The sequence below is a fragment of the Nyctereutes procyonoides genome, unplaced genomic scaffold (assembly GCF_905146905.1).
Source record: "Nyctereutes procyonoides isolate TBG_1078 unplaced genomic scaffold, NYPRO_anot_genome, whole genome shotgun sequence".
Classification (NCBI taxonomy): Eukaryota; Metazoa; Chordata; class Mammalia; order Carnivora; family Canidae; genus Nyctereutes; species Nyctereutes procyonoides.
The window spans coordinates 118,208,376-118,234,682 of record NW_026575125.1 but is presented as its reverse complement, the minus strand read 5'-3'; the positions used below and the strand labels follow the sequence as shown (position 1 = coordinate 118,234,682).

The 26,307-nt window shown below is 42.8% G+C and overlaps 1 protein-coding gene across 1 annotated transcript; it reads left to right on the top strand.

The window, feature by feature from the left end:
• Positions 1-21,729, top strand: LOC129518140 (synaptonemal complex protein 3-like). The gene is made up of 5 exons (XM_055338147.1): positions 1-754; positions 3,089-3,188; positions 4,705-4,803; positions 7,711-7,815; positions 21,577-21,729. Exons 1-5 carry the CDS (start codon positions 606-608, stop codon positions 21,727-21,729), a joined length of 606 nt encoding a protein of 201 aa, XP_055194122.1. The 5' UTR covers positions 1-605.
• The last annotated feature ends 4,578 nt before the right edge of the window (positions 21,730-26,307 follow it).

The following is a 26,307-nucleotide window of genomic DNA, read 5'->3' as shown; positions in this document are numbered from 1 at the left end:
GCCTTGCTCTCTTTTAGTTAAGCACAGTTAAAAGCATCATCACTAGATCGCTTGAAAAATGATTCTTTAATGTGCGATATAATGATTTTTCTCCTTTTGGGGGTCGTTTTTAAGAAAATGCTTTTGTGATGTAATCCATGTAATGGTAATCCATGTAAACATGTCCCCTGAGTTGCAGGATATTTTATAAATTCAGAAAAGTTTGCCTTTTACCTGTCTTCTCACAAGGACATTAAAGTCTGTCTTTGAGATTCTTTATACGCATTTTGATAATGGAAAGTCTTGATTATTATCCCCCTTTCCTTATCTCTGAACCCACAGTTGGAGTAATGAGAATCAGGATACTAGTACTGCAAAGACTTTATGGAAACTAGTGAGCAAATCTGGCTTTTTCAAACGACGCCTGTGTTCTAGGTTTTATTTTACTTTTTTTTTGGCGGGGGGGGGGCGTCATTGGCACACAACATGATATTAGTTCCAGGTATGCGACATACTGTTTGGACATTTACGATGCCTGCATTATAGATTTGAAGCGCCTTTACGTATTGCCGAGGCAACATTTACCTATATTGAATTGTATATATGAAAACCAAATAATTGTCGGCATGAAATTTCAACGAATATCTATGTTCTACACAGGTGGCATTAAACAGGCTCTTCTTGCAAAAAGAATAATGTTTGAAGCAAATGCGAAAGCTTCTCTGAAAAGCACTAACGAGAAAATCGAGCAAGGTTGGAAAATACAAAAACAAAGGTGAGGTTGTTATTTTTAAACCACAAGGACCCTTGTATCATATCTTAGTATTCCTTGGTGCAAATCACGGAAGGCGAATGCTATTATATTGAATTTTCCATTAAAAAAGAGATTTTGCTTGATTCTTTTCTACGTGAATAAATTCTCTTAACCTCACTCCTTATCAGCATTGAGGTGTAATTCCAGAAGCCAGTAAAGGTGACCTTTCCCCTCCCTTTCAAAGAACAATTGGGTTCTCTTCCTGTAGAGTTTTCTTCCTATATAGTTTTCATTTAATTCATAGTCATTCTAGACCTACATTAGCCGATCCTTGGGTAAATGTCTTACAGCGTTATCCTGGTGAAAGTTAACTGTGTTCCATCATGTAGAAAAGCTTAACTTTATATCATAAAGAATTTGCACATTGTAGCTAAGTTGCCTTCACTGTTCGTTCTTAAAAATCTTAAAAATCATTTCTTTTGCCTTCGTGGATGTATCTTGCAAGAAGTTACTGTGGCCAAGTTCAAAAAGGGCGTTGCCTGTGTTCTCCTCTAGGATTTTGATGGAATCTTGTTTCGTTCTTAAAAATCTTAAAAATCATTTCTTTTGCCTTCGTGGATGTATCTTGCAAGAAGTTACTGTGGCCAAGTTCAAAAAGGGCGTTGCCTGTGTTCTCCTCTAGGATTTTGATGGAATCTTGTCTCACATTTAGATCTTTCATCCATTTTGAGTTTATCTTTGTGGATGGTGCAAGAGAGTGGTCCAGTTTCATTCTTCTGCATGTGGATGTCCAATTTTCCCAGCCCCATTTATGGAAGAGACTGTCTTTTTTCCAGGAGATAGTCTTTCCTCCTTTGTCGAATATTAGTTGACCATAAAGTTGAGGGTCCACTTCTGGATTCTCTATTGTGTTCCATTGATCTCTGTGTCTGTTTTTGGGCCAGTACCCTACTGTCTTGATGACCACAGCTTTGTAGTACAACCGGAATTCTGGCATTGCGATGGCCCCAGCTATGGTTCTCTTTTTTAAAATTCCCCTGGCTATTCGGGGTCTTTTCTGATTCCACACAAATCTTAAAATAATTTGTTCCGACTCTCTGAAGAAAGTCCATGGTATTTTGATAAGGATTGCATTAAACATGTAAATTGCCCTGGGTAACATTGACATTTTCACAATATTCATTCTGCCAATCCATGAGCATGGAATATTTTTCCATCTCTTTGTGTCTTCCTCAATTTCTTTCAGAAGTGTTCTGTAGTTTTTAGGGTATAGATCCTTTACCTCTTTGGTTAGGTTTATTCCTAGGTATCTTATGCTTTTGGGTGCAATTGTAAATGGGATTGACTCCTTAATTTCTCTTTCTTCAGTCTGACTGTTAGTGTATAGAAATGCCACTGACTTCTGGGCATTGATTTTGCACTTCTTGGGATTTACCCCAAAGATACAGATGCATATAACACCGGGACACCTGCACCCCGATGTTCACAGCAGCAATATCCGCTATAGTCAAACTGTGGAAGGAACCTCGGTTTCCATCGAAAGATGAATGGATAAAGAAGTTGTGGTTTATGTATACAATGGAATATTACTCAGGCATAAGAAACGACAAATATCCACCATTTGCTTCAACATGGATGGAACTGGAGGGTATTATGCTGAGTGAAATAAGTCAATCGGAGAAGGACAAACATATGGTCTCATTCATTTGGGGAATATAAAAAGTAGTGAAAGGGAATAAAGGGGAAAGGAGAAAAAAATGAGTGGGAAATATCAGAAAGGGAGACAGAACATGAGAAACTCCTAACTCTGGGAAACGAACTAGGGGTGGTGGAAGGGGAGGTGGGCCGGTGTGGGGGTGACTGGGTGACGGGCACTGAGGGGGAAACTTGATGGGATGAGTACTGGGTGTTATTCTATATTGGCCAATTGGACACCAATAAAAAATAAATTTTAAAAAATCACTGTTGTGCCAAAGAGGGGAACTGTTTAAGTGAAATATTCCTGTTTGGCAATCTTCGATATAACATCCTCATTGAATCTACTCACCGCATCCGAATGTAGAGTTTCTTCAGGAAGAAGAAATGAAAAGTAAGCTGCTTTTAGATAAAATGAGTCTTTCTGGAATATTTATTTTATGGTAAATCCTCTGTAGTGTTTAAGAGGCAAGGCATGTGAGAAGGCTTCTATATTGGTCACTTAGGAACAATACTGTTGGTAATAAGAGTCAATTGTTCGTGTGCCCTTTCTGTTTCCCCTGAGACTATTTCAGCTGCTGTTACAGTATTCCTCCAAAATATGGTTAATTTTGTCATCTCTTTGTGGAGTGTGATGGTGCTTGTTATCATGTTTTACAGGCAGAATCTTCATTTCAAATACTCTCAGCAGTTTCTGACTCTCTTTCAGAAGTGGGATACCGACATGAGGAAATCCCAGGAACAGGAAGCAAAACTAGCTGTTGGTATCAGCCTTCGCTTTAAAATTTATCTATTCTATTGATTTCTTTACTGTATCAAAGTCTCAAGTAGCAAGAGGTCATGCAAAAACACAGGAGAGAATGTAGAGTCCGTGAGCCCAGATGGGTAAGGGTGGGTAGAAGATAGCCCAGATGAGTAGTGGTGGGAGGCCGAACGTTCTATTTGGATGGTTTCTATTTAGTGATACAGGAAGGACACCAGTTAAGAGTTAGAATGGTGGAGGAGGCGCTGCCTTTGGGGGGCAGAGAGGAAGTCCCGGAATTGTTTCCTGAGAGCGGGCCAGTGAATGCACTAGGGGAATATCATTGCCAAGCAGCATTATGGGTCTGGATTTGCTTACTGTCATAGTGATCATGAATTTAAAGTGAGACCACGCTGCACAGTTGTGGCTGAGCGGCCAGAGAGCTGGATCTTCCAGGGTTGGGGTTCGGCCACACAGATTGACAGAGTGGAAAGGGGGCAAGGTACACGTGCAAGTGCAGAGGTACGACGATTGACCATGGAATTTAAGCCAAGAAGGAGGAAAAGGGAGACTAAGAGAATGGGGACTGGGGACAAGGAAGACTCCTTGGATCATTGAGATATCAATTCTGAAAGAGTACTGAACCGTAGTAAGAAGGGGAGAGAACAATAAACAGGGAGGTAAAGATGGAATGTTGTGCGGGGCCGAGTGGGGTGGAGAAACAGCATAGCACAGTGGTCAGGAGCCTGAGCCCCAGAAACTTTTCTTGTTTTTTGTTTTTTTAACTCTATCCTGGTTGACCAGTACTAGCTGTGACTTCAGGGACAAATTGTATCTCACTCAGGTTCCTCACCTATGAAAGGAGACATGGTAAGAGCATCTGCCTCGTAGAGTTGTTTTGAGGGCTGAATGAGATCGTATGTAATAAGTCTATTTGAAATGGTTCCAAACAGTACCTGACATTGAGCTGATATGCAAGTCCTTGCTCTAATTAATCTTATGTAGACGTTGCAGTTATTAGGAATCCCGGGTCTGACTACATAAGTGACTAAAGTAGGGAAGAGGACAGAATTATTGTTGGAGAGCAGCTCAAGTAACAGAGAGGCTTCGATCGTCTGTACGTGTCCTGAAATGACTAAGAATTACCACATGTTTTGAACGTGGTTAAGAAAGAATTGCTCCTCTGTGACTACTGTTAGGAAGGATTATTGTATAGAGTCTTTGCCTACTTGTGGTAAACAGATTATTGAAAGGGCCATTTGTGGACTTTGAAGTCCAGAATTAATACATGTCTTCAATATCGGTGAGGAAGACAATTTCCCACTTAATGGCTACTGGGTAGGGTCATCGTGTATTGTTTCTGTATATGGGTGGTGAACACAAGGATCTAAACTTGGTCGCAAAAGTTGTTAAAACAGGAAATGCTGACAGGTATTGATTTAAGGAATCTTCCTTTTTAACCTGATGGGTAATTATGTTCTCTGAATAATAAACGTGACCCACATTTTGTCACCTTTTTCTTTTATGTTCCCAGGGTATGTTTCAAGAGCAACAAAAGATTCTGCAACAAGCTAGAATTGTTCAGAACCAGAGGCTGGAAAAATTAAGAAACGTATACAAAGAATTCTTAAAGGTCTGTTGTATTTGGCAACACAATACGCTCTTAGAAAACACAAGACGTAGGGGTGCCTGGGTGGCTCAGTCGCTTCAAACGACCAACTCCTGGTTTTGGATCAGGTCATGGGTCCTGATCCCATGGGTTGTGGGATGGAGCCACGCTGGGCCTCCCTTCTCAGCAGGGAGTCTGCTTGAAGATTCTCTCCCTCTGGTCCCCTGCCCCCTTGCACGTGCGCTGTGTGTGTCTCAAATAAATGAGCAAATCTTGAAAAAATGCATAATATGTATATAAAAGTAGAAGATAGTTTCTTTCTGAATCTGTGGGTGGAAAACCATTTAGGTTGTACATCAAAATTGTCAAGTAAGACCTCACTGTTTTGGATTCAGCCTAATTGGGAAATGCATTTTTTTTATTTTTAGCATTAATTAATACTTTTATGGGAGTCGTTTATTTTTTTACTTTCATTTCACACTATTGCCACACACATTTAGCTCTTATTTTTGTAAATTTGATTATGTGTGAAATTGAGATCTTCAACTTTATTTCCCCAATGTTGAAGATTTAAAGATCCTGATTATAAAAAGGAAAAAAAATACAGAAATACTATAAAAAAGTGTCCTAAGTGTACTAGATGGGAGTCGTTTAAAACAGGGAATGGCAACGTGGGAATTTTACCTAGAAATACACATATCATGAAGAATACTGGTACTTTATTAACACTTCGAGCAAGATTTTTTGGTTCGACCATCAGTTTTGAGGAGATCAGCAATAAACATATAGTGGAAACTAGGAATTCTATGAGTCACTTCTATGTGTCTTTTCCTTGTATTAGTGGTTTCTGTTAAATATGAGTAGGCAGTTGTAATTGATGGATCCTGATTTTATATTCAAATATGTTACATGAGTATTTTGTGGCACATTTGCTTTTGGAATACTAGAGGAATAGTGACTTTATACACAGACTTAAGGGATCCCTGGGTGGCTCAGTGGTTTAGAGCCTGCCTTCAGCCCGGGGCGTGATCTTGAGTCCCAGAATCAAGTCCCGTGTTGGGCTCCCTGCATGGAGCCTGCTTCTCCCTTTGCCTGTGTCTCTGCCTCTCTCTCTCTCTCTCTCTCTCTCTCTCTCTCTCTCTCTCCGTGTCTGTCTCTCATGAATAAATAAAATTTTAAAAAAGTTTTTAAAAAATCATAAGGAAAGGTCTAAGGGAATGTATATCAGAATGAAAAGGCCAGAGGAAGACTAACCGTTTGTGAATTGAGAATGATCTGGTGTGATATTTGCACATCAGCAAATTGTCCTCAGTGACACATAGCTCTTCTTCAGGCAGAGATATACTTCTTTAGGAAGTGATGGAATCCTGCACATTCCCCTTCTTTTTTTCTTGTTGTGTCTATGGGCACTGTGTGTGTGTGTGTGCATGCGTGCGCGCAAGTGTGTGTGTGTGTGTGTGTGTGTGTGTGTGTGTGTGTGTGTGTTTGTGCCCGCGTCGGCCCTTTACCTCTGCATTGGTGCCTTTCTTTGCAACCTTTCTGCAACTGCATCTTTCTTTGAATTCCTACTGCTACTGCCCTAGTTCGGGATCTCACCATTCCTTGCTCCTCCGATTAAACGCTTACCTGAGTGCTCTCTTCTCCAGTCCATTCTTGAGGTTCTGCAATATGATCTTCCCTCCTGAAAACCTGTCATTAGCTTCCCATGTTAAACCCTCAGGTATTCAGCATCTGCCCCTGCCCAGTAACAGAACTCCCTTTTTTTAAAAAAAAATATTTTATTTATTTATTCATAGGGACACAGAGAGAGAGAGAGGCAGAGACGCAGGCAGAGGAGAAGCAGGCTCCACTTAGAGAGCCTGATGCGGGACTTGATCCAGGGTCTCCAGGATCACGCCCTGGGCTGAGGTTTCGCTGCGCCACCGTGGCTGCCCCCCTTTGTGGTTTTATGTGGACATTCCTCCTTTCCTCCCACCCCTCCAGATTGGTTGCTCTCTCTGAACTAACTCACCTTTACTTCCTTGTTTCTGGAATACTTTCAATTCCTTCTTCCCTTTACCTACTGAAGTCCTATTCTTTCGCCAACTAACGCAGAGTCAATCTTACCTTCCAGCACAGTCATGGCAAGTGGTGTTTCCTTAATCATTACAAAGGATTTGTGTGGCTTTTAATTTACCTGTTTTTATCTCCCTGGAATAAGGGAGGAAGAGATCATGCATTCCTTTTCAAATTCACAGCACCTAACAGTACCTTTTACGTAGGATGCACTAGATCGCGACTCGTTAAGTGAACAGTAAAGATTAGACCATGTTTGTTTTTCATGACTTAAGAGGCCGTGTTACAGATCATTTCATTCCCTCCAATGGAATATGTTACACTGGTTATCAGTCATTATAATTGCAGGGTTCCGTGGTGTTTATAGAGTGTTTTAAAATTATGGATTTTCATTCTGTGGGACGGTCAGTCTTTATCTGTTTTTCCTCCACCTTGACCTTAACTGTCTATTAATGCATTGTTTGGAGCCAAGTGTACTACTGTCGCGCCTCTATAATATTTGACTCAAACACAACATTTAAAAATTTTTTTAAGTGGGTATTCCGATCTCCATGTATCAGGTACAGTGTTTTGTTTGGAAAAATTAATGAGCATCCCTTGAATATTAAGGGCTGTTACCTTTGAAATCTAACTTAATTTTTTAAAAATATCTTATGTATTTTGAGAGACGGCACACGCAGGGGGAGAAGGAGACTCCCAGCTGAGCAGAGAGCTTGACACAGGGCTCGATCCCAGGACCCTGAAATCATGACCTGAGTTGAAGGCAGACTCTTAACCCGCTAAGCCACCCAGGCGCCCCCTGAAATTTGACTGTACATGTTTGCAGCATGAGATGAAAAGTGGTGCTTCATACCTGAACTAGGCTTCTTGTTTTAGAGTTCGCAGGCCTTGGACAAGGACCATGAACATCTTCTTACTGATGAACAAAGTGAAGTCAGAGAAGAAATCGCCAAGATGCAAAACAAAATTATGAGGGAAGCTGTAAGTAGTATACATTTAATATTAAGACCCAAGGAGAGATGTGAGCATTGGGGTATTTGTTTTGCCAAAATGTATGACAGTTACCCGAATAACGGGCAAATGTCCCATATTTCCTTCCTTGAAACAGCAGCAGTAAGAGCTGGCAATGGTTCAGAAGTCTCTTCATTCCCTGTTGTTCTGACGACTTTGAAGAACGAAAGAACGGGAAGCTACGTTTTATTAAGTATGACATTAGCTGCACTGAACCACACTGTAGTAGTTTAAAGATTGTAGTTGAAATTGGTACGTCTTGTTTATCGTAGCTTGCTTGCTAAGTGCAAGAATCTTTTCCTGTTAAAACCCCGACCCTAAAAAGCTGTGTGAGGAGCGGCAGTTCCACAATTATATACGTATTAAGCTTTCAACCCTTTGTTAGTAATGAAGACTTTTTGTACTTAACACTGTCAATTAGCTGTTAGCAGAAGGATGATTTAATTTTAGGCTTGCCCTCAGTGGATCTGTATTAGCCCCAAAAGGCTCAAACCACAAGTACAGAAAGAAGGCTCCATTGCTTTGCCTAAAGGGAAAAAAATTAAAGAATATAAAATCTGTGTTATTCGTGCACCCGCCTGTATTTACTCATTAGTTTACTGAGCCAATTCCAATAACGATCTGGTTTCAGAAGAAAACGTACTCTACTGCCTTATAAAAATGATTGCAAGCAAATATAAGATTGTGTTTTTGAATCCATTAAACTGCCTACAATCGCTGGGAGAAAAGAACTACGTATATAAATATCAGTGCTGAGACATGGGTTTGTGAATGTGCCATTTCCACAAGCACACCAAAATGTCATTTAATTGGTGTTGGTTCACTATTAAATGACACCTGCCCTTAGCATTTATTGAACATATTTCACTAATATGCGCATGTACTTACTCAGGGCTTAAGCATTTCACATCTGTCTTTTTTCAAAAAACATTTTGTTTGTTTGTTTAATTATTTATGAGGCACACAGAGACAGAGAGAGAGAGAGAGAGAGATGCAGAGACACAGGCAGAGGGAGAAGCTGGCTCCATGCACAGAGCCCAACGTGGTACTCGATCCCGGATGCCCAGGACCATGTCCTGAGCGGAAGGCAGGCGCTAATCCGCTGAGCCACCCACGGATCCCCTCACATCTGTCTTTAAAGATGAATCACCTACAGTGCTTTGTTTTCAAGTTTAATATTCATTGAGTATATGGAACACTGATTTTATACTTGAGAGCTAGGAACTTGAATAATTCATTCTTATACCTCTCCTTTTGTAGTGGGCATTTGTTTTAACATTTGATAACATAATACTGTCTTCATCTAGGCATGTAATTTAATAAACATGGCATTGTTTCAGAATATATTTGGAATAAGCCCTTTAAATATATTTTCTGAGATACTGAAAATCCTCCCATGAATCATTCAAAACAAAACAATCCCATTAGGAGTAGAGGAAAGATTTTCTCCCGTTTTTCTGTATGGTGTCGTGGGTTGTTTTTGTTTTGTCTTGTTTTGTTTTTAATATCAATTCTTACCCCTGTATACCAACCTTCTGTTTGTTTTCAGGTTTTTGTTTGCAAGTTTTCAAACATAAGCCCATACAGAATCTCTTTTTCTAACTGCAGTAATGTATACAGGAACAAATGAGTCCTCCACCACTATCCAATCTTTGACATTACAGGGAGAAATTAATTGCCCAACTTCACATGTTCTTAAAGAAGTTTCCTTTTAAGCCAAAGCATGTGTTGGTATATGCGTCTGAAGTTCTGTTCCAAACATCTAAGAAGGTCCTCATTTGGGAAGTTTTCCAGTAGCTATAGAGGCAAAAATAAAGTACTCCAAAGGTCCCCATGAAAGTTCTCGTATTCATAGTAAGACATCTGGTTTTATGTGAGCGGGCAGAGGCAATACTCAGTACATAGTGTACTTAGTGATCAGCAGCCCGCGGGATGACAAAGGGAATGGACATAAGTGGTATAGAATAAATTGGGCAGCCCCAGTGGCGCAGCGGTTTAGCGCCGCCTGCAGCCTGGGGTGTGATCCTGGAGACCCAGGATCGACTCCCGCATCGGGCTTCCTGCCTGGGGCCTGCTTCTCCCTCTGCCTGTGTCTCTGCCTCTCTCTCACTCTCTCTGAATGAATGAATAAATCTTTAAAAAATTTTTTTAAAAGAATAAATTGGTATGCATGTATTGCTTAGGTAAGTAGTAGTTGACTGTGTGATAAAATAATGTGATAAGAGGTCCATGGGTGTTTTCCTGGGAAAATCTTCCTGTGTCTCAGAAGGGATGCTGCCCACCCACAGCAATTACCAACAAGAGGCAATCAGTAGACTCTCCACTGGGACAATTGGTCCTACAAGGTGGAAACACCTTGTAAATGCCAATCCGTAAACATTAGAGGGTACATATACACCTCTTTCTTAGGAGAGACACCAGGAAATACTGCACTAAAGTAGAAAGCTAGTCTCTATCTTCTTGCCTATGTAGCTCCCACTCTGCCGGAATCTTTTTCCTTTTTAAGATTGATTGATTGATTGAGAGATTTATTTATTTATTTATTTATTTATTTATTTATTTATTTGAGTGAGAGAACAAGTGAACGAATTGGAGGGACAGAGGGAAATGGAAAGAGAATCTCAAGCAGACTCCGTACTGAGTGCAGTGCCCGATGCAGGGTTCCACCTCACCATCCTGTGATCACAACCTGAGCCACAACCCAGAATCAGTCGCTTGATTGACTGCGCCACCCAGGGACACCAAAGATTCATTTATTTATCAGAGAGAGGGAGAGAGAGAGCACACAAGCAGGGGTGGGGCAGATGGAGAGGGAGAGAACCTCAGGCAGACTCCTCGCTGATTGCAGAGCCCCATGCGGGGCTTGAGCTCACTACCAGAGCCAAAGTAAGGAGTCAGTCACTTGACTGACTGAGCCACCCAGGTGGCCCTCCTCCCTGCTTGGATCTTTAGGGACTTTCTGCCATTGGGTCGTTTCCAGCTTTACCTTCACATGTCTACTGATGGTTTTTAGCCCCACATCGTTGCTGCATAGAAGAAATTATGGCACCCCCCCTAAATGTCTGGAAATGGTACATGACAGGAGAATCTCAGAACTATGCATGGTTATCTGAGGAAGGCCTTAGCCCAAGATTGGCAGTGATGTAAATTCTACAAAATTGCAGCTGCTGCCTACTGAACACCGTCCAGTCTCAGGCATTGTGCTAAGGGCTTCACATGCATAATCTCCACATCCCATCAGGTGATCCTTTATATGTGGGGGTCTTTAAAATAACATATATTGTAAAGACAGAGCCATGGGATGAGGTGTTATTAGTCTTACTCATTCCTTACAAAGTATATAATTCAGTTAGGGATAGATCGGGCTAGGCATGGAAAGGTCCCAGAACCAGGCTCCCATAACTCCCAAGGACACCGAGATGGAAAAAAAAAAACAGGTAAGGAAGTGGATCTGGCCCCGAGCTCTGAAAGGTAGGGAGTATCATCCTTTGACCGCTACATAGTAAGCACAGAGACTCACCAGGCCCCAAAATAGCCATATATCATCCACTCGTGACGACACAAGAAATCTCAAGGCCAGAAACTCCCTAGTCAGGTTCTCTATGAAAGGCCAGCCAAAATCACCTTCAGTGGCAACCCTGGCGGGGCCCCTTTCACTGCCGAGAGCCTTCTACGTGTCCTCTCCTCATAAGCTTCTATGCCTTTAGTCACTCTCCTTTGTCCACAAGATTCATTCTTGGATTCCGTGAGACTAGAGCCAAGTTCTCCTGAGCATTTTGGTGCTGAAACCCAGGATCGTGCTCACCAAAGGGTGAGTAAATGCGGACTCTTTCCTTTCTTTCCTGGGAGACATCTCTCCCTTGGATAACCTCTTCTTGTAACAAACAGCAAACCGGGGCACCTGTCAGCCAGCTACAGGTGAATAGCGTGGCTCCTGGTCTCAAGACCCAGGTGACAAGCTTCTGGAGAAAGGTTTGGTCAATCCCGCTTCCTCAAAAGAAGGGAATGGTGGCCTGGTCCTAACGAGTTCCACTGTCGGTCCTCCTTCTCTGGCTTTCTTAATTGGCTTTTCCCCTGCCTCAGTGACTTTGCCTATAGTGGGGCCATGCTCACATACGACACTCAGGTGTGTGAACAGGAGAAGTAGCAGGGGTAAGGCGAGGAAACATAATTGAAATTGGTTTGTAATGGGCCTGACACATCAGGCACCGTGGGGCTAAGAATGCAAGCAAACTCACGTGACCAAACAATGAAGGCTCCAGCAAGAGAGCTCCGAAGAATAAGGTCATTTATAGGTTTCCCTGCTAGTTTAAGGTGCATCCGGAGAGTGGACATAAGGACTAGCAATCCAGCGCTCTGAACCTGCCCTTTGGTCACCATTGATGGCCTTGGGGTCTCCAAGACAAGTAAAAGGATTGAGACTGGCCCTGGGGCTCACGCCCTGGGGAAGCCTCATCCGTAAGCAGCACATGCCTCCCCCACTGAGAGACCGTACTTGTTTTGCTTGTCCTTATCCTTCTCAAAAGAATATCACAGTTTAAACCATTAGCCTTGCTAATCTGTATGATTAGGACACTTTTGTTTTTGTTTTCTATCCGGGTGGCGGGGTGGGGGAGGGAGGAATCCAGAGGAGCCAAGGAGGATTAGGTGACGGACAGGTAAGAGTGGCTGCTCCTACCAGCCTGATCCCTCCTCAACCCAAGTTGTTGGGCACTCTGTCACCATGGGTAGGCACACAGGGGACGCCTTGGTTGACAGGAGAGAGCTGATATGTAGGGATGCCTGCATAGTCAACCTCTCTGTAAAAGGTACAGGGTAATTGATTCCTGCGTGGATCATGAGATGGGAAACTAACCATCCTCCACAAAAATTAGTCTGGATTGGGTACTGCAAAATTGGGCATTTTTCTCTGGAAACTTGTCTAGTGTTTTCCACTGGTGAAAAACTGTGGGTTCTTCAAAGCAAGGTGAAATAAAGTGTGACCTTCGCAGCAAGGCACGGTCTCTTCTTCAGTTCCCAAGGACTCTCCCTTGGGGTGCCTTTTACCCAACTGGAAACAATTTGACTTGCAAAGTGTAGGGAAGGCCTGATCTGCTGTAACACTGTTTGGCCTCCACGGGATCTATCATTGGATCTCTTCTGCAGAGAACGGGACTTTCCGTCAGGACCCCCGACCCAAGGGGCTCTTGCAGAATGTGTTGGCCTGAACATGTTGGCTGGTAAAGTCCCTATTATCCAATATGTTAAGAGGGATAAACCAAATAAATCCAGGCCTCTGGAAGAAATACAGGCCTTCTGCAGCAAAGCGGTTTGCAACTGACTCTCTCACTGTTCCTCCTCCTAAGAGATGTGGGGGATTCTCCCTCATTCATTTCCCAGGTTAATGGGTATCATTGGAGCCAACCAAGGTTAGTCTAGCTCCGGATGGAGACTTGAAGGAATGTTCCCAAGCAGCTGCCAAAACTCTCTTTGTTTCGGGGAAGTTCCCTGTCTTCCCCAGCCTTATCTGGATGGCCTAATTTTACACTGTTGGTGGAAGAACACGGCATTTGCTCATCTGTTCAAGTGGATGAGCTTTAGATGTGGGAACCCTCTTGCTCTGCCTCCTGGCTGCACTTTGCCTCTTCTGTCTCCCCCTGCCCCTGCTCCTGTTTCTGCACCAGCTGAGTTACTGGCTTACGGACACTGCTCACTTCAGATTTCTCCAGCAGTGTTATAGGCAGACATTGACAAATGGGGAACACACTAGTTTTTAAAAGTGGACCTGGGTGGCACATAATCTGTATTTAAATTAATTTAATTTTTTGGGTTTTTTTTAAATGATTTTACTCATTTACTCATGAGAAACATACAGAGAGAGACGCAGACATAGGCAGAGGGAGAAGGAGGCTCCCTGCTGGGAGCCCGACGCGGGACTCCATCCCAGGACACTGGGATCATGCCCTGAACGAAAGGCAGACGCTCCACCCCTGAACCACCCAGGCGCCCCCAACGTGTCGGTTTAATTGATAGACATATCGTTAAAGTTATCAGCATTTAATGTGAAACTTGTAGCCTGTCAAGGTTTGCTAAAGGTCAAATAAGCCCGAGGTACCTGAGCTGCAATTTGTTAGCAACAAGGTGACTTAAAATGATGCTTTACCTTGTCTGTCTCAAAGTTTTCACAGGTAATTGTTAAGATAGCTCTCAAAGGTTTTGGTAACCTAAACCTTTAAGTTTTGTGTGGATGGTAATTGAAATTAAGTTCATTGGACATCTAGACCTTTTCCAAAGAGGGTAAAGTGCTAAAACATTGACTTGCAGAGAAATATGATAAAAGGCATCATTTATAAACAAATCAGATCATTCCCTTTTCTCTCTACTTGATCCCTCTGAAATTCAAAAGGTCTGTCTCTCCATGAGTGTTCTTCCTTCCATGGCCCTCATAGTCAGTTACAGAAGTTCGCAAGAGTCTGTTCCTATCACAGGACACTATTGGATATATATTGGTCATTTTACCAGGGCTTCGCTGGCATGTCCTATTTGAGAGACATGCACAGACTCGGAGATGACCAAACGGCTTTAAGGGACTAAGGCTGACTTTATGAAACGTGGAGGCACAAAGCCAATGGAGATTTTGGCCTGATACCTTGCTTACGGAGCCTCTCCTCACCAGGTGAGGTGAGTAAAGACTGTCGCTTCCTGGCAGGTGCAGGAAACTCAGGATACTTTGGCGACCCCGTGAAGAGGAACCCGCCCACACCTATTGCCGCCATGTCTCATTGCAAGTGCTTGGTTTGGCTTCTGGCCTGGAGGGGCTGCTAAAAGTTCAACCTAGAGATTCCTTATAAAAAGTTCTGGCAAAGCAGATTCTAAAAGGTCCGTATGATCAATCATTATTCTTGCTGAGCCTATGGAAGTTCATTAGGCCCAGTTTGTTAAAACTGGACTTGTTTTGCAGACAGGCCAGTCCTGATGTGGCTCTCTCTCATTAAAAAACGAGGGTGATTTTACAGAGAAACTATGTCTCAATCACACATCTTGGTGGATGTGAAGTTATAGCTCTGATCCTCTTTAACTAAATGCTGCTTGCCTAAGCTAGACTACTTGAGGTAAACTTCAGAGAAATTAGCTTTTCTATTCTACACAATGGCTCACATACAAGATGATCTTTATGCTTTTTATTCTATGGGGGTGATGACAGGACCCCATGGGTGTATGATTACTTCAACATCTAGAAAATGGGATGAACTCCCCAGTCATTTTATAACTCAACTTGCACTTTGACCAGTTCTGTATGGCTGGGTTGGCAAAATCCCTCCTTTAAAGCCAGAGCATAACCACCACCACCAACAACAACCGCCACACACACACACACACACACACACACACACACCCCGCCCCGCCCCGGCATGGGGTTAACTATGGCCTTCCAAAGATATTCAGGATTAATTTGCTCTTATATTTGTGTCTTTTGTTTTAAAAGGAATTCTTGAATTCTAATGATGTTCATATAATTACTAAGCCCCTTTTGGTGTGTGTATGTGTTTGTGTGTGTGCACCTCTGAATGTATGGTATTTTACAATAACAAAGGAAATATTACTACCAGCAATCTGATTTTTTAATGAAGCTTTATGTTTCTTCATGTAGCTCAAGATGCTTTGTTCTTTTTTATTCTAAGGTATATCCCATCGCTGGGATACACTGCAAAATTGCAGTGTGTGTGTGTGTGTGTGTGTGTGTGTGTGTGTGTGTGTGTGTTTGTGTTTCAGACTCTAATTATGCATTTGAGAGAGACAGAGCCCAAGCAGCGTGAGGGACAGAGGGAGAGGGAGAATCAGACTCCCTGCTGAGTGGATAGCCTTATGTGGCCCCCAATCCCAGGACCCCGAGATCATGACCCGAGCCAACGTCAGACACTAAACCGAGTGAGCCACCCAGGCGCCCCTAACATTGCTATACTTTTAAATAATTTGAAAGAGTTCTCTATTCTGTATGGTGAAACCACCAATTTGATATATACAACTGACACAACTATGCCATGTGGTTTGTTTTTTTATCTATGTTTAGACATAGTCTTTTAAGTTTGATCGTTTTATAATGTCATAAAACATTTATGGATTCTAAACCAAAACTTGACGGGATGAGCACTGGGTGTTATTCTGTATGTTGGCAAATTGAACACCAATTAAAAAATAAATTTATTATTTAAAAAATAAAAAAGGCAAAAAAAATAAAAATAATAAAACTAAACTAAAAAGCAGGATACTTTAAGAGAAGCAGGTTCCATTCCTGTAATCTCCACCCAGGTCCTTCCTTTGTAACCATTTCTTTCTCTTTTTTTATATTTTATAATCTATTCATGAGAGACAGAGAGACAGAGAGAGAGAGAGGCAGAGGGAGAAGCAGGCCCCATGCAGGGAGCCTGACATTGGACTCGATCCCACATCTCCAGGATCAGGCCCTGGGCTGAAGGCGGCACTAAACTGCTGAGCCACCTGGGCTGCCCTGTAAACTTTTCTAATATATTTTTGTTCATCATAGGTACCTAGCTCTAAACAGAGAGAAAGAAAGAACTACTCTCTCTATGTGTTAGCTAAAACATAACATTCCATACATTGTTTTGTTCTCTACCCATCAGAAACATGCCAGGACATTCAGGGCACGCGGGAGACTGCCTTTATTTTTATTTTTTGCCTTTAGTAACATTTTGATGAAAATTTAAAATTTACCAGGAGGAAAGGTAGTAACTATTTAAATGCTGTCCTACTTTACTTATGAATAGAGAAATGCAATTCTTTTTTTTTTAGATTTTTAAAGATTTATTTATTTATTCATGATAGACGGAGAGAGAGAGAGAGAGAGAGAGAGAGAGAGAGAGATACAGATGCAGTGAAACCCAGGACATCTGCACCCCAATGTTTATAGCAGCAATGTCCACAATACCCAAATTGTGGAAGGAGCCTCGGTGTCCATCAAAAGTTGAATGGAGGGATCCCTGGGTGGCGCAGCGGTTTGGCGCCTGCCTTTGGCCCAGGGCGCGATCCTGGAGACCCGGGATCGAATCCCACATCGGGCTCCCGGTGCATGGAGCCTGCTTCTCCCTCTGACTGTGTCTCTGCCTCTCTCTCTCTCTCTCTCTCTCTCTCTGTGACTATCATAAATAAAAATTTATTAAAAAAAAGTTGAATGGATAAAGAAGATGTGGTCTATGTATACAATGGAATACTACTCAGCCATTGGAAACAACAAATACCCAACATTTGCTTCGACGTGGATGGAACTGGAGGGCATTATGCTGAGTGAAATAAGTCAATTGGAGAAAGAAAAACCTTATATGGTCTCATTCATTTGGGGGAAATAAAAAATAGTGAAAGGGAATAAAGGGGAAAAGGAGGAAAATGAGTGAATATATCAGTGAGGGTGACAAAACATGAGAGACACCTAACTCTGGAAAACGAGCAAGGGGTAGTGGAAAGGGAGGTGGGCGGGAGGTTGGGGTGACTGGGTGACAGGCACTGAGGGGGGCACTTGGCGGGATGAGCACTGAGTGTTATATGTTGGCAAATTGAACTCCATAAAAAAATAAAAATAAAAAACAAAATAAGATAAATAAAATCCCAACCAGTCAGTCTACGGCCACATCAAATATCAACATTATTATGTGGCTTATATCGTTCTTTACAGTAACTATTTGTTTGTTTATTTATTTATTTATTTATTTATTGGCGGGGGAGGGATGGAGGGGGAGAGAGAGACAGAGAGAATATTCAGCAGGCTCCTCATCCAGTGCAGAGCCCCATGTGGGGCCTGACCTCACCACCACTTGATGATGACCTGAACTGAAAGCAAGAGTCCGAGGCTTAACTGACTGAGCCACCCAGGCACGCCTCCGTGTGACTGTTTAGACTCAGTGTTCATTTTCCTTTCCTTCAAGAGCACAGGAATTCACACACGGTTTGAAATCCACTGTGCAACACACGTGGTGGCAGCCCCTTACACAGACATTTGTTGACCAAGACCTCCAGACTCCTCGTTGTACAGGACCAGTTTTTAGCAAATAAGATGGTAGTCTTCAGGATACAGAAAAGTGTTCACTGAATGTAAAATGAGGAGCGATGGAATTCTGAAAAGTCAAAGATGGGGAGGAAGAAGCAGTCTAGAAAGGAGTTGGAGAACAGTGTCGGGCAAGGAAGAGCATAGACTACATGAAAGCACAGCAAAGCCTTTCAACAAGAGGGAGTGATGAACATGTCAACTATTGCAGAGAAGTTATGCAAGATAATTAGTGGAAAACAATTGAAAGTCCATCCTTGGGGCTCTTGGGTGTCTCACTCAGTTAAGAATCTGACTCGACTTTGCCTCAGGTCATGACCTTACGGTCAGGACATGGAGCCCCACCTGGCTCTGGCTCCCCGCTCAGCACAGAGTCTGCTTGGGATTCTCTACCCTCCCCTCTGCATCTCTCTCCTCCTCTTCCTCTGCCTCTTCCTCTGCCTCTCTCTACTTACCCCCACCAACCCCCAAAGCAGAAAGTCAATGCTTACCTTAAACAGGTTTAGTAGAATGATTTGGACAAACTCCAGACATCAATGTGTTAGAAAGCAAATTCGAAGGTAGGAGTACGTTGTAAATGTAGACTACTTGTTGTTATTGTTGTTTGTTTCATGGGTAGGATTTAGTGACTCATTTGCATATATAACACCCAGTGCTCATCACATCAAGCGCCCTCCTGAATGCACATCACCCAGTCATCATCCCTCCCCGCACCACACACACACACACACACACACACACACACACACACCTTCCCTGCAGCACCCCTCAGTTTGTTTCTTAGAGTTCAGCGTCTCTTATGTTCTGCCTCCCTCTCAATTTTCATCCTATCTTTCCTTCCCTTCCCCTGTGTTCATCTGTTTCGTTTCTTAAACTCCACACATGAGTGAAATCATATGGTATTTGTCTTTCTCTGAGTGACTTATTTCGCTTAGCGTAAGACCCTCTAGTTCCATCCATGTCGTTGCAAATGGCAAGAGTTTACATTTTTGGTGGCTGAGTGCTATTCCGTCATAGATATATACCCCATATACCCCGCCTCTTTCTTTTATCCCTTCATCCATCGATGGACATCTGGTGTCTTGCCATATATTGGCTGTTGCGGACATTGCTGCTACAGGCACTGTGGTGCATGTACCCCTTCGAATCACTGTGTTTGCATCCCTTGGATAAAGACCTGGTAGTGCAACTGCCGGGTCGTAGGGGAGCTCCACTCTTAACTTTCTGAAGACCCTCCATACACTTTTCCAGAGTGGCTGCACCAGGTTGCACTCCCACCAGCGGTGTAAGATGTTGCCCTTTCTCTGCACGTAAACTACTTTTCAAGTGGGTTGTGGATTACGGGGAAAGGAAAGGGACGGGGGTGATCACTTCAGAGGGAAGAGGTTAGGAACCAACAATGTTGGTTAATGCTGTTCCCAAAGACACTTAAGCACGTTTATCTGTTAGTGAAGATTTGTCTGTGGGCAACCAAAACCGGATTAGTGACTTAACGACGCAGGATACTGGAAATTTCTCTATTTTTAAAATCTTTATCTTGAAATTTCTCTATTTTTTTTTATAAATTAATTTTTATTGGTGTTCAATTTACCAACATACAGAATAACACCCAGTGCTCATCCCGTCAAGTGTACCCCTCAGTGCCCGTCACCCATTCACCCCCACCCCCACCTTCCTCCCCCTCCACCACCCCTAGTTCATTTCCCAGAGTTAGAAGTCTTTATGTTCTGTCTCCCTTTCTGATATTTCTCACACATTTCTTCTCCCTTCCCTTATATTCCCTTTCGCTATTATTCATATTCCCCAAATGAATGAGAACATACACTGTTTGTCCTTCTCCGGTTACTGTGGCCAAGTTCAAAAAGGGTGTTGCCTGAGTTCTCCTCTGGGATTTTGATGGAATCTTGTCTCACATTTAGATCTTTCATCTATTTTGAGTTTATCTTTGTGTATGGTGCAAGAGAGTGGTCCAGTTTCATTCTTCTGCATGTGGATGTCCAATTTTCCCAGCACCATTTATTGAAGAGACTGTCTTTCTTCCAGTGGATCGTCTTTCCTCCTTTATCGTATATTAGTTGACCATAAAGTTCAGGGTCCACTTCTGGGTTCTCTGTTCTGTTCCATTGATCTATATGTCTGTTTTTGTGCCAGTACCACACTGTCTTGATGAACACAGCTTTGTAGTACAACCTGAAATCTGGCATTGTGATGCCCCCAGATATGGTTAAGTGGCGCTGACTTGAGAGTGTTTAAGCATTGCCCTCAGTCAGATGGTGTTGATTTGTATGGTTTTTTCCTGATTACAAGTGTCATGTATGATTGGTAACGAAAAGTATTTAAACTCTACAGAAGTACATGAAGTAGAAAGCAAGCACCTTCAGTCACCTCAGGAATCACTGCTATTAGCAGTTTGATCCATGCCTTTGAAGGGTTCCGCCCTCCCCCCACCTTACTACATGCTGATGTTTACCCCACAAGAGCTGTGAGCTTCCGTTGCTCTCTAGCATCCTTCACTTAATACTACAGTCCCATTATCGTTTCATCATGGAACTAAAGCTAAAAGAAATGTAAAGCCAATAGATATTTCCACATCTTTGTAGATTGATACAGGAGTAGCTCTCCTCCATGCTCAGGAATTTGTCTATAAAGCCTCACCGAGTGTTTGCTCTATGTCTCTAGACCAGATGGAACTGAAATGTGGGTAGCTTCAATAATCATCCGTGTGATATTTCCATTTTGAGGAGAAACAATGGGGGTGGAGGGCTATATGGTAAATATGGGCATTTAACATTATACTTAAGCACCTGTGAAAGATTCAGAAAAACACTACCGTGTTGCTGATTTTCTCTGGAAAGGTGCCCGCACTGTATGTGTGCTGATTCCATCCCTTTAACCTTTTGTATCCATCTGATAATTCGATTACGCTATATACTGTGTGCAAGTCCCCCCATGTGTTGAATGCATTAGCATAGAAAAGCACACGACCTCATTTCCCCAAGACAAAACGAAATACAATTGTTGAACTCTATCTTAAAGGAGAACACTTATCACATACATTCAACGTTAGAACAAACGAACCCAGCATAATATTCTCCATTTAAAACTTGCAAGTCAATGTTAGGAAAGAAAAGTTGACAGTCTGCATTTTTAATAAACTACTGTGACGCGAAGGTCCTCATCTTTGAACCTCATGCAGCGTTTTATTTTCTGCTTGGTTGCTGACCTCAGTACTTGGAAAAAGTTGCTTCTTAAGAGGCCACTGTCGTCAAATCGAGCTGTGCATAGGGAAGAAATCTCACAGAGAGAACAACGTACTCTGTCACAACCAACTCAGTCCATCACACTGGCTGAGTGACTACTACATGCCCAGGGGGTTAAGAAGAATGAGGGTGTCGACGGCTAGCAAGTCACCTCGATTCAACACTTACGATGTGCCTACGCATAAGGATGAGCATTCTTTAAGTCTCTGCACAGAAACATATTAACTCAATAACCCTCATGTTCATGACCTTTGACATAGTGAAATGCAGGTAGGATCCAGCCCATTGTTCCCTATTAGCTGGTCACTGGTAGAGCGCACTGCATGTATGTAAGGTTGGCCCAAAGCTTTGCGGCCCCATATGACCTCTGAGTCACACCGTGAGGCTCTGTGGAAGTCTCTGGAAAGCGCAGTTCTGATCTGGTTACTCCTTCAGGCTGCGTGCTCCAGCCTACAGCAGTGTCACATACCGTCTGCAGTGGTAGAGATGCAGTGTCACTGTATGATGCTGACCTTCTGCTCTATCCCTGAGGGCGCCAGTGTCCTGCCCCCTGGACTCACAGAGGACTACAGATCCTCCTGGCAATAATGAGCTAGAAGGTAGCAGTTAGGGTTTTTGGAGGATGTCCTCATCTTTACACCCGAATATTGGAGTGTGTCTTTGGCAGTGCCGCACAACTGGTGCCGCAACTGGTGGTCAGAAATTACTTGAACTGATGATTCATGGTGTACATAAAGCCGTCAGTCCTGGGATGCAAGGCCGGAAACTACTCAAACAAGGGCCGAGTTTCCTCTGTGGGGCCACCACAGAGATACATGGTTAGCTTTGTGGCTGTTCCACAGAAACGGTGAGATTCTGATATGAGTGACCGCTATGCGGGATATGCGGGGAGGCTACCTTCCAACTTTCTAAGGTAAGCCCTTTATTACTCTTGCTAGCATTCCGACTGTGATACCATACAATTTAGATACTGAAACTTTAACGGGCTACCCACTCATGCATTTGAAAAGTTTGAGAGTCAGTGTTCCCTTACCAAATGCGAGGTTAAGTTGCTAGTCTTCTGTGTCACTCACTCTCTCATCTGCCTCATTTACCCTAGCAGTTAGAGCACCCACGTTAGACCACATCTCAGTTAGGCTATTTTTAATTTTGGCCTCATTTGATCTCATTTGTGCAGGAAGAGATACTCCAGAGGCTTTTATGCTTTTTGAAAAGTTTGAGAGTCAGTGTTCCCCTACCAAATGTGAGATTAGGTTTCTAGTCTTCTCTGTCTCTCACCCTCTTCTGACTCTTTTACGCGAGCTGTTAGAGCACCCAGGTTAGACCGCATCTTAGAGTATTTTTAATTTTGCCCTGATTAGATCTCATTTCATTTTCTTTTTTTTAGTTGTTTTTCATTGGTTTTTATTGAAGTTCGATTTGCCAACGTACAGTATAACACCCAGTACTCATCCTATCAAAGGCCCTCCTCAGTGCCTGTCACCCAGTTACCCCAACACATCACCCACCTCCCCTTCCGCAACCCTTTGTTCGTTTTCCAGAGTCAGGAGTCTCTCACGCTTTGTCTCTCAATCTGTAATTTTTCCCAGTCACTTTCCTTCCTTTCGCTTCCAATCCATTTCGTTATTTCTTATACTCCCCGGAGGAGTGAAACCATATGATGATTATCCTTCTCTGATTGACTTACTTCACTCAGCATAACCACAGAAGAAAAAGCTAGATCTCATTTCTGCAGGACGAGATTCTCTAGAGTCTTTTATGCGTTTGCCCAGACTCACCAGAAATTTGATAATTCTGATCCTGATGTCTATCTCCACATCTTACTTAAATCCATATCCATTAGATCTGTGGCGCAGAGTATCACCTCCGGCTCTTCCTTTTGCGGTGAATTCTTCCTCCTGGTCGTTTTGTCCAGTGCAGAACGCCTTGCAAGAAGTGGTCACTTTTCTATTTATAGCATTCCAACAGTCCTTCCCTTACATCTCAGGTTGAATTCATGGGTGTTCAGGAGGGTTTGAAAGTTATCTAGCTGAATTTGGGGGACCAGATGCAACGAGGACCCCTACCCTTCTTCCTGCCTGCCTCTTCTCCTTAAGTGACTCGTCTTGACCTCAAATTCAAGTTATCGATAATACTCAGTGCTGAGAATGAACAGGAAAACATGTAAAATTAAATAGTAAAATATGCCGTGATTCTGACCAAGTTGTATTAATCTGAAGCAATGAATGAATCGTTTGTTTCACTTCCTTATCGGTAGCTTACAGACGAAAAGCGAATGGTATTTCGGAGACACCGTTTACTGTTTTGACCCGCAGTTTAATAATTTTGTAAATAATATATCTCTCTGTGGATAGTAAACACAAGCAGCCAATATCCCCTCCCCCCGAGTTTTTATTGCTTATGAACAGCTGTCAGGTAACACTATGAGTAAGAGCCATTCGGTGAGACAGCAGTCCTCCCATCTGACTCGATGTTTGATTGAATCCAGCGGCTCTGCAGACCATATGCTATCTAATGAAACAATAAGAAAATAATGGAGTCATGAGCATGTGCTACAGTTATCTTAAGCAACAGGGAAACGTATTGAACTGAAGTCAGTAAGTCTATATTCCATAGAAGGAAAAGTACGCAGATATGCATTAAAATACACAGACAACACACTGGAGCACTTATTTTGCCTCTGGGCCTGGTGGCAACATTTCTCAAATAAGGATCTTCTTAAATGTGTGAAATATACCACAACTTCTTTTCCCATTCAGCAGCTGATGGATCCTTGGGCTCTTTCCATAACTTGGCCATTGTTGAGAATGCTGCTATAAACATCGGGGGGCACATATCCCTTCAAATTACTATTTTTGTAACCTTTGGGTAAATACCCAGTGGTGCAATTGCTGGGTCTCAGGGTAGTACTATGTGTGACTTTCTGAGGAACCTCCACACTATTTTCCAGAGGGGCTGCCCCAAGTGGCACTCCCACCAATGGTATAAGAGGCTTCCCCTTTCTCCACATCGTCGCCATCACCTGTTGCTTCCTGTCTTGTTAATTTTGGCCATTCTGACCGGTGTGAGGTGATACCTTATTGTAGGGCTGTGGGTTTTTTCAAGACTTTTATTTGTTTGAGACAGAGACCGAGACAGTGACAGAGATAGCATCACAGGGCAGGAGCTGGAGTGGAGTGGGAGATGCTGGCTCCTTGCTGAGCTGGAGCCTGACAAGGGGCTTAATCTTAGGACCCTGGGATCATGACCCGAGCCGAAGGCAGACGATTGACCGACCGAGCCACCAAGGCGCCCGCACCTCATTGTAGTTTTGATTTGTAGTTCCCCGATGATGAGTGATGTTCAGCATCTTTTCGTGTGTCACTTGGCCATCTCTATGTCTTCTTTGGAAAAATGCGTATTCATAACGTCTGCCCATTTTAATTGTATTCTTTGGTTTTTGGTTGTTGAGTTTGATAAGTTCTTTATGTGTTTTGCATACAAACCCTTTATCCGATATGTTGTTTGCAAATATCTTCTCCCATTCCATAGGTTGCCCTTTAGGTTTGTTGATTGTTTCTTTGCTGTGCAGAAGCTTTTTATATTGATGCAGTCCCAGTACGTACACTCACACACACAGACACACACACACACACACACACACACACACAGTATTGCTGAACCATAACAAATAATGAAATCTTGGCCATTTGCAACAACGCGGGTGGAGCCAGAGAGTATTGTGCTAAGCAAAACAAGGCAGTCAGAAAAAGACAAGTACCATATGATTTCGCTCACATGTGGAAGTTAAGAAACACAACAAATGAACATGGACTGGGGTGGAATAGAGAGGCCGACCAAGAAACAGACTTAACTACAGAGAACAAGCTGATGATGGCTCAAGGGGAAGTGGTGGTGGTGGGGGGGAATGGGTGTGAGATAGGTGATGGGCAATAAGGAAGGCACTTGTCAGTGATGAGCACCGGGGGGCGGGTATGGAAGCACTGAATCACTAAATTCTACACCTGAAACTAATGATTATACTGTACGTTAACTAACTGGAATTGAAATAAAAACTTGGAGAAAACAGCATGAGGAAATACTTAAGACTTAATGTTTTGGCTCAAGGGGAAAATCCCTCTCAGTGAAATGAAGTATTTAAGGAGTACACTGTCACTTTATATCAGATATTCGCTTGTGGTGGAGGACTCCCTTCTCCCTACCTAAGGGGAGTAAGTTAGAAGTTAGAAAAATAGAACATGGAGAGGCCTGGGTGGCTCAGTTGGTTGCGTGTCTGCCTTCAGCCCAGGGCATGATCCTGGAGTCCTGGGATCGAGTCCCACATGGGGCTCCTGCCATCAAGCCTACTTCTCCATCTGCCTGTGTCTCTGTGTCTCTCTGTCTCTGTGTGTGTCTCGTGAGTGAAGAAAGTGTTAAAGAAAAGAAAAATAGAATATGTTTGCACTTTAGAAACTAGGATAAAGAAGATGTGGTTTATGTATACAATGGAATATTACTCAGCCATTAGAAATGACAAATACCCACCATTTGCTTCAACGTGGATGGAACTGGAGGGTATTATGCTGAGTGAAATGAGTCAATCGGAGAAGGACAAACATTATGTGTTCTCATACATTTGGGGAATATAAATAATAGTGAAAGGAAATAGAAGGGAAGGGAGAAGAAATGGGTAGGAAATATCAGAAAGGGAGACAGAACATAAAGACTCCTAACTCTGGGAAACAGAACTAGGGGTGGTGGAAGGGGAGGAGGGCGGGGGGTGGGGGTGAATGGGTGACGGGCACTGAGGGGGGGCACTTGACGGGATGAGCACTGGGTGTTATTCTGTATGTTGGCAAATCGAACAGCAATAAAAAATAAATTTATTATAAGAAAAAAGAAACGAGGAAAACCATAAAACAAATAGAAGAGTGGCTCTAGTGGCCATAATTAACATTTTAAACATGCAGAGAAACGGGGGAAAGACAGTACTCTCCTCCAAAAGGGAGTATTTTTTGTGTTATTGTTCAGAGTGAGTCACGAAAGGAACTTCAGTCACTTAGAGAATATGTGTAACCGGTTTATTCCAAACTAATTCTCAGACAACTTCATTCTTATGACAGCGAGTGCTTGCAGTTGGAGATTTCATACGGTCATGCATGTAAGAAGGGCACCAGAAAAGACAAG

Bases quoted from the DNA above. Each gene is read 5' to 3' on its own strand.
- LOC129518140 (XM_055338147.1), top strand. From the start codon at position 606: ATGAAATTTCAACGAATATCTATGTTCTACACAGGTGGCATTAAACAG. The intron at 3,189-4,704 runs GTTGGTATCAGC...TTATGTTCCCAG, and splicing joins AACAGGAAGCAAAACTAGCT to GGTATGTTTCAAGAGCAACA. The intron at 4,804-7,710 runs GTCTGTTGTATT...TTCTTGTTTTAG, and splicing joins TATACAAAGAATTCTTAAAG to AGTTCGCAGGCCTTGGACAA.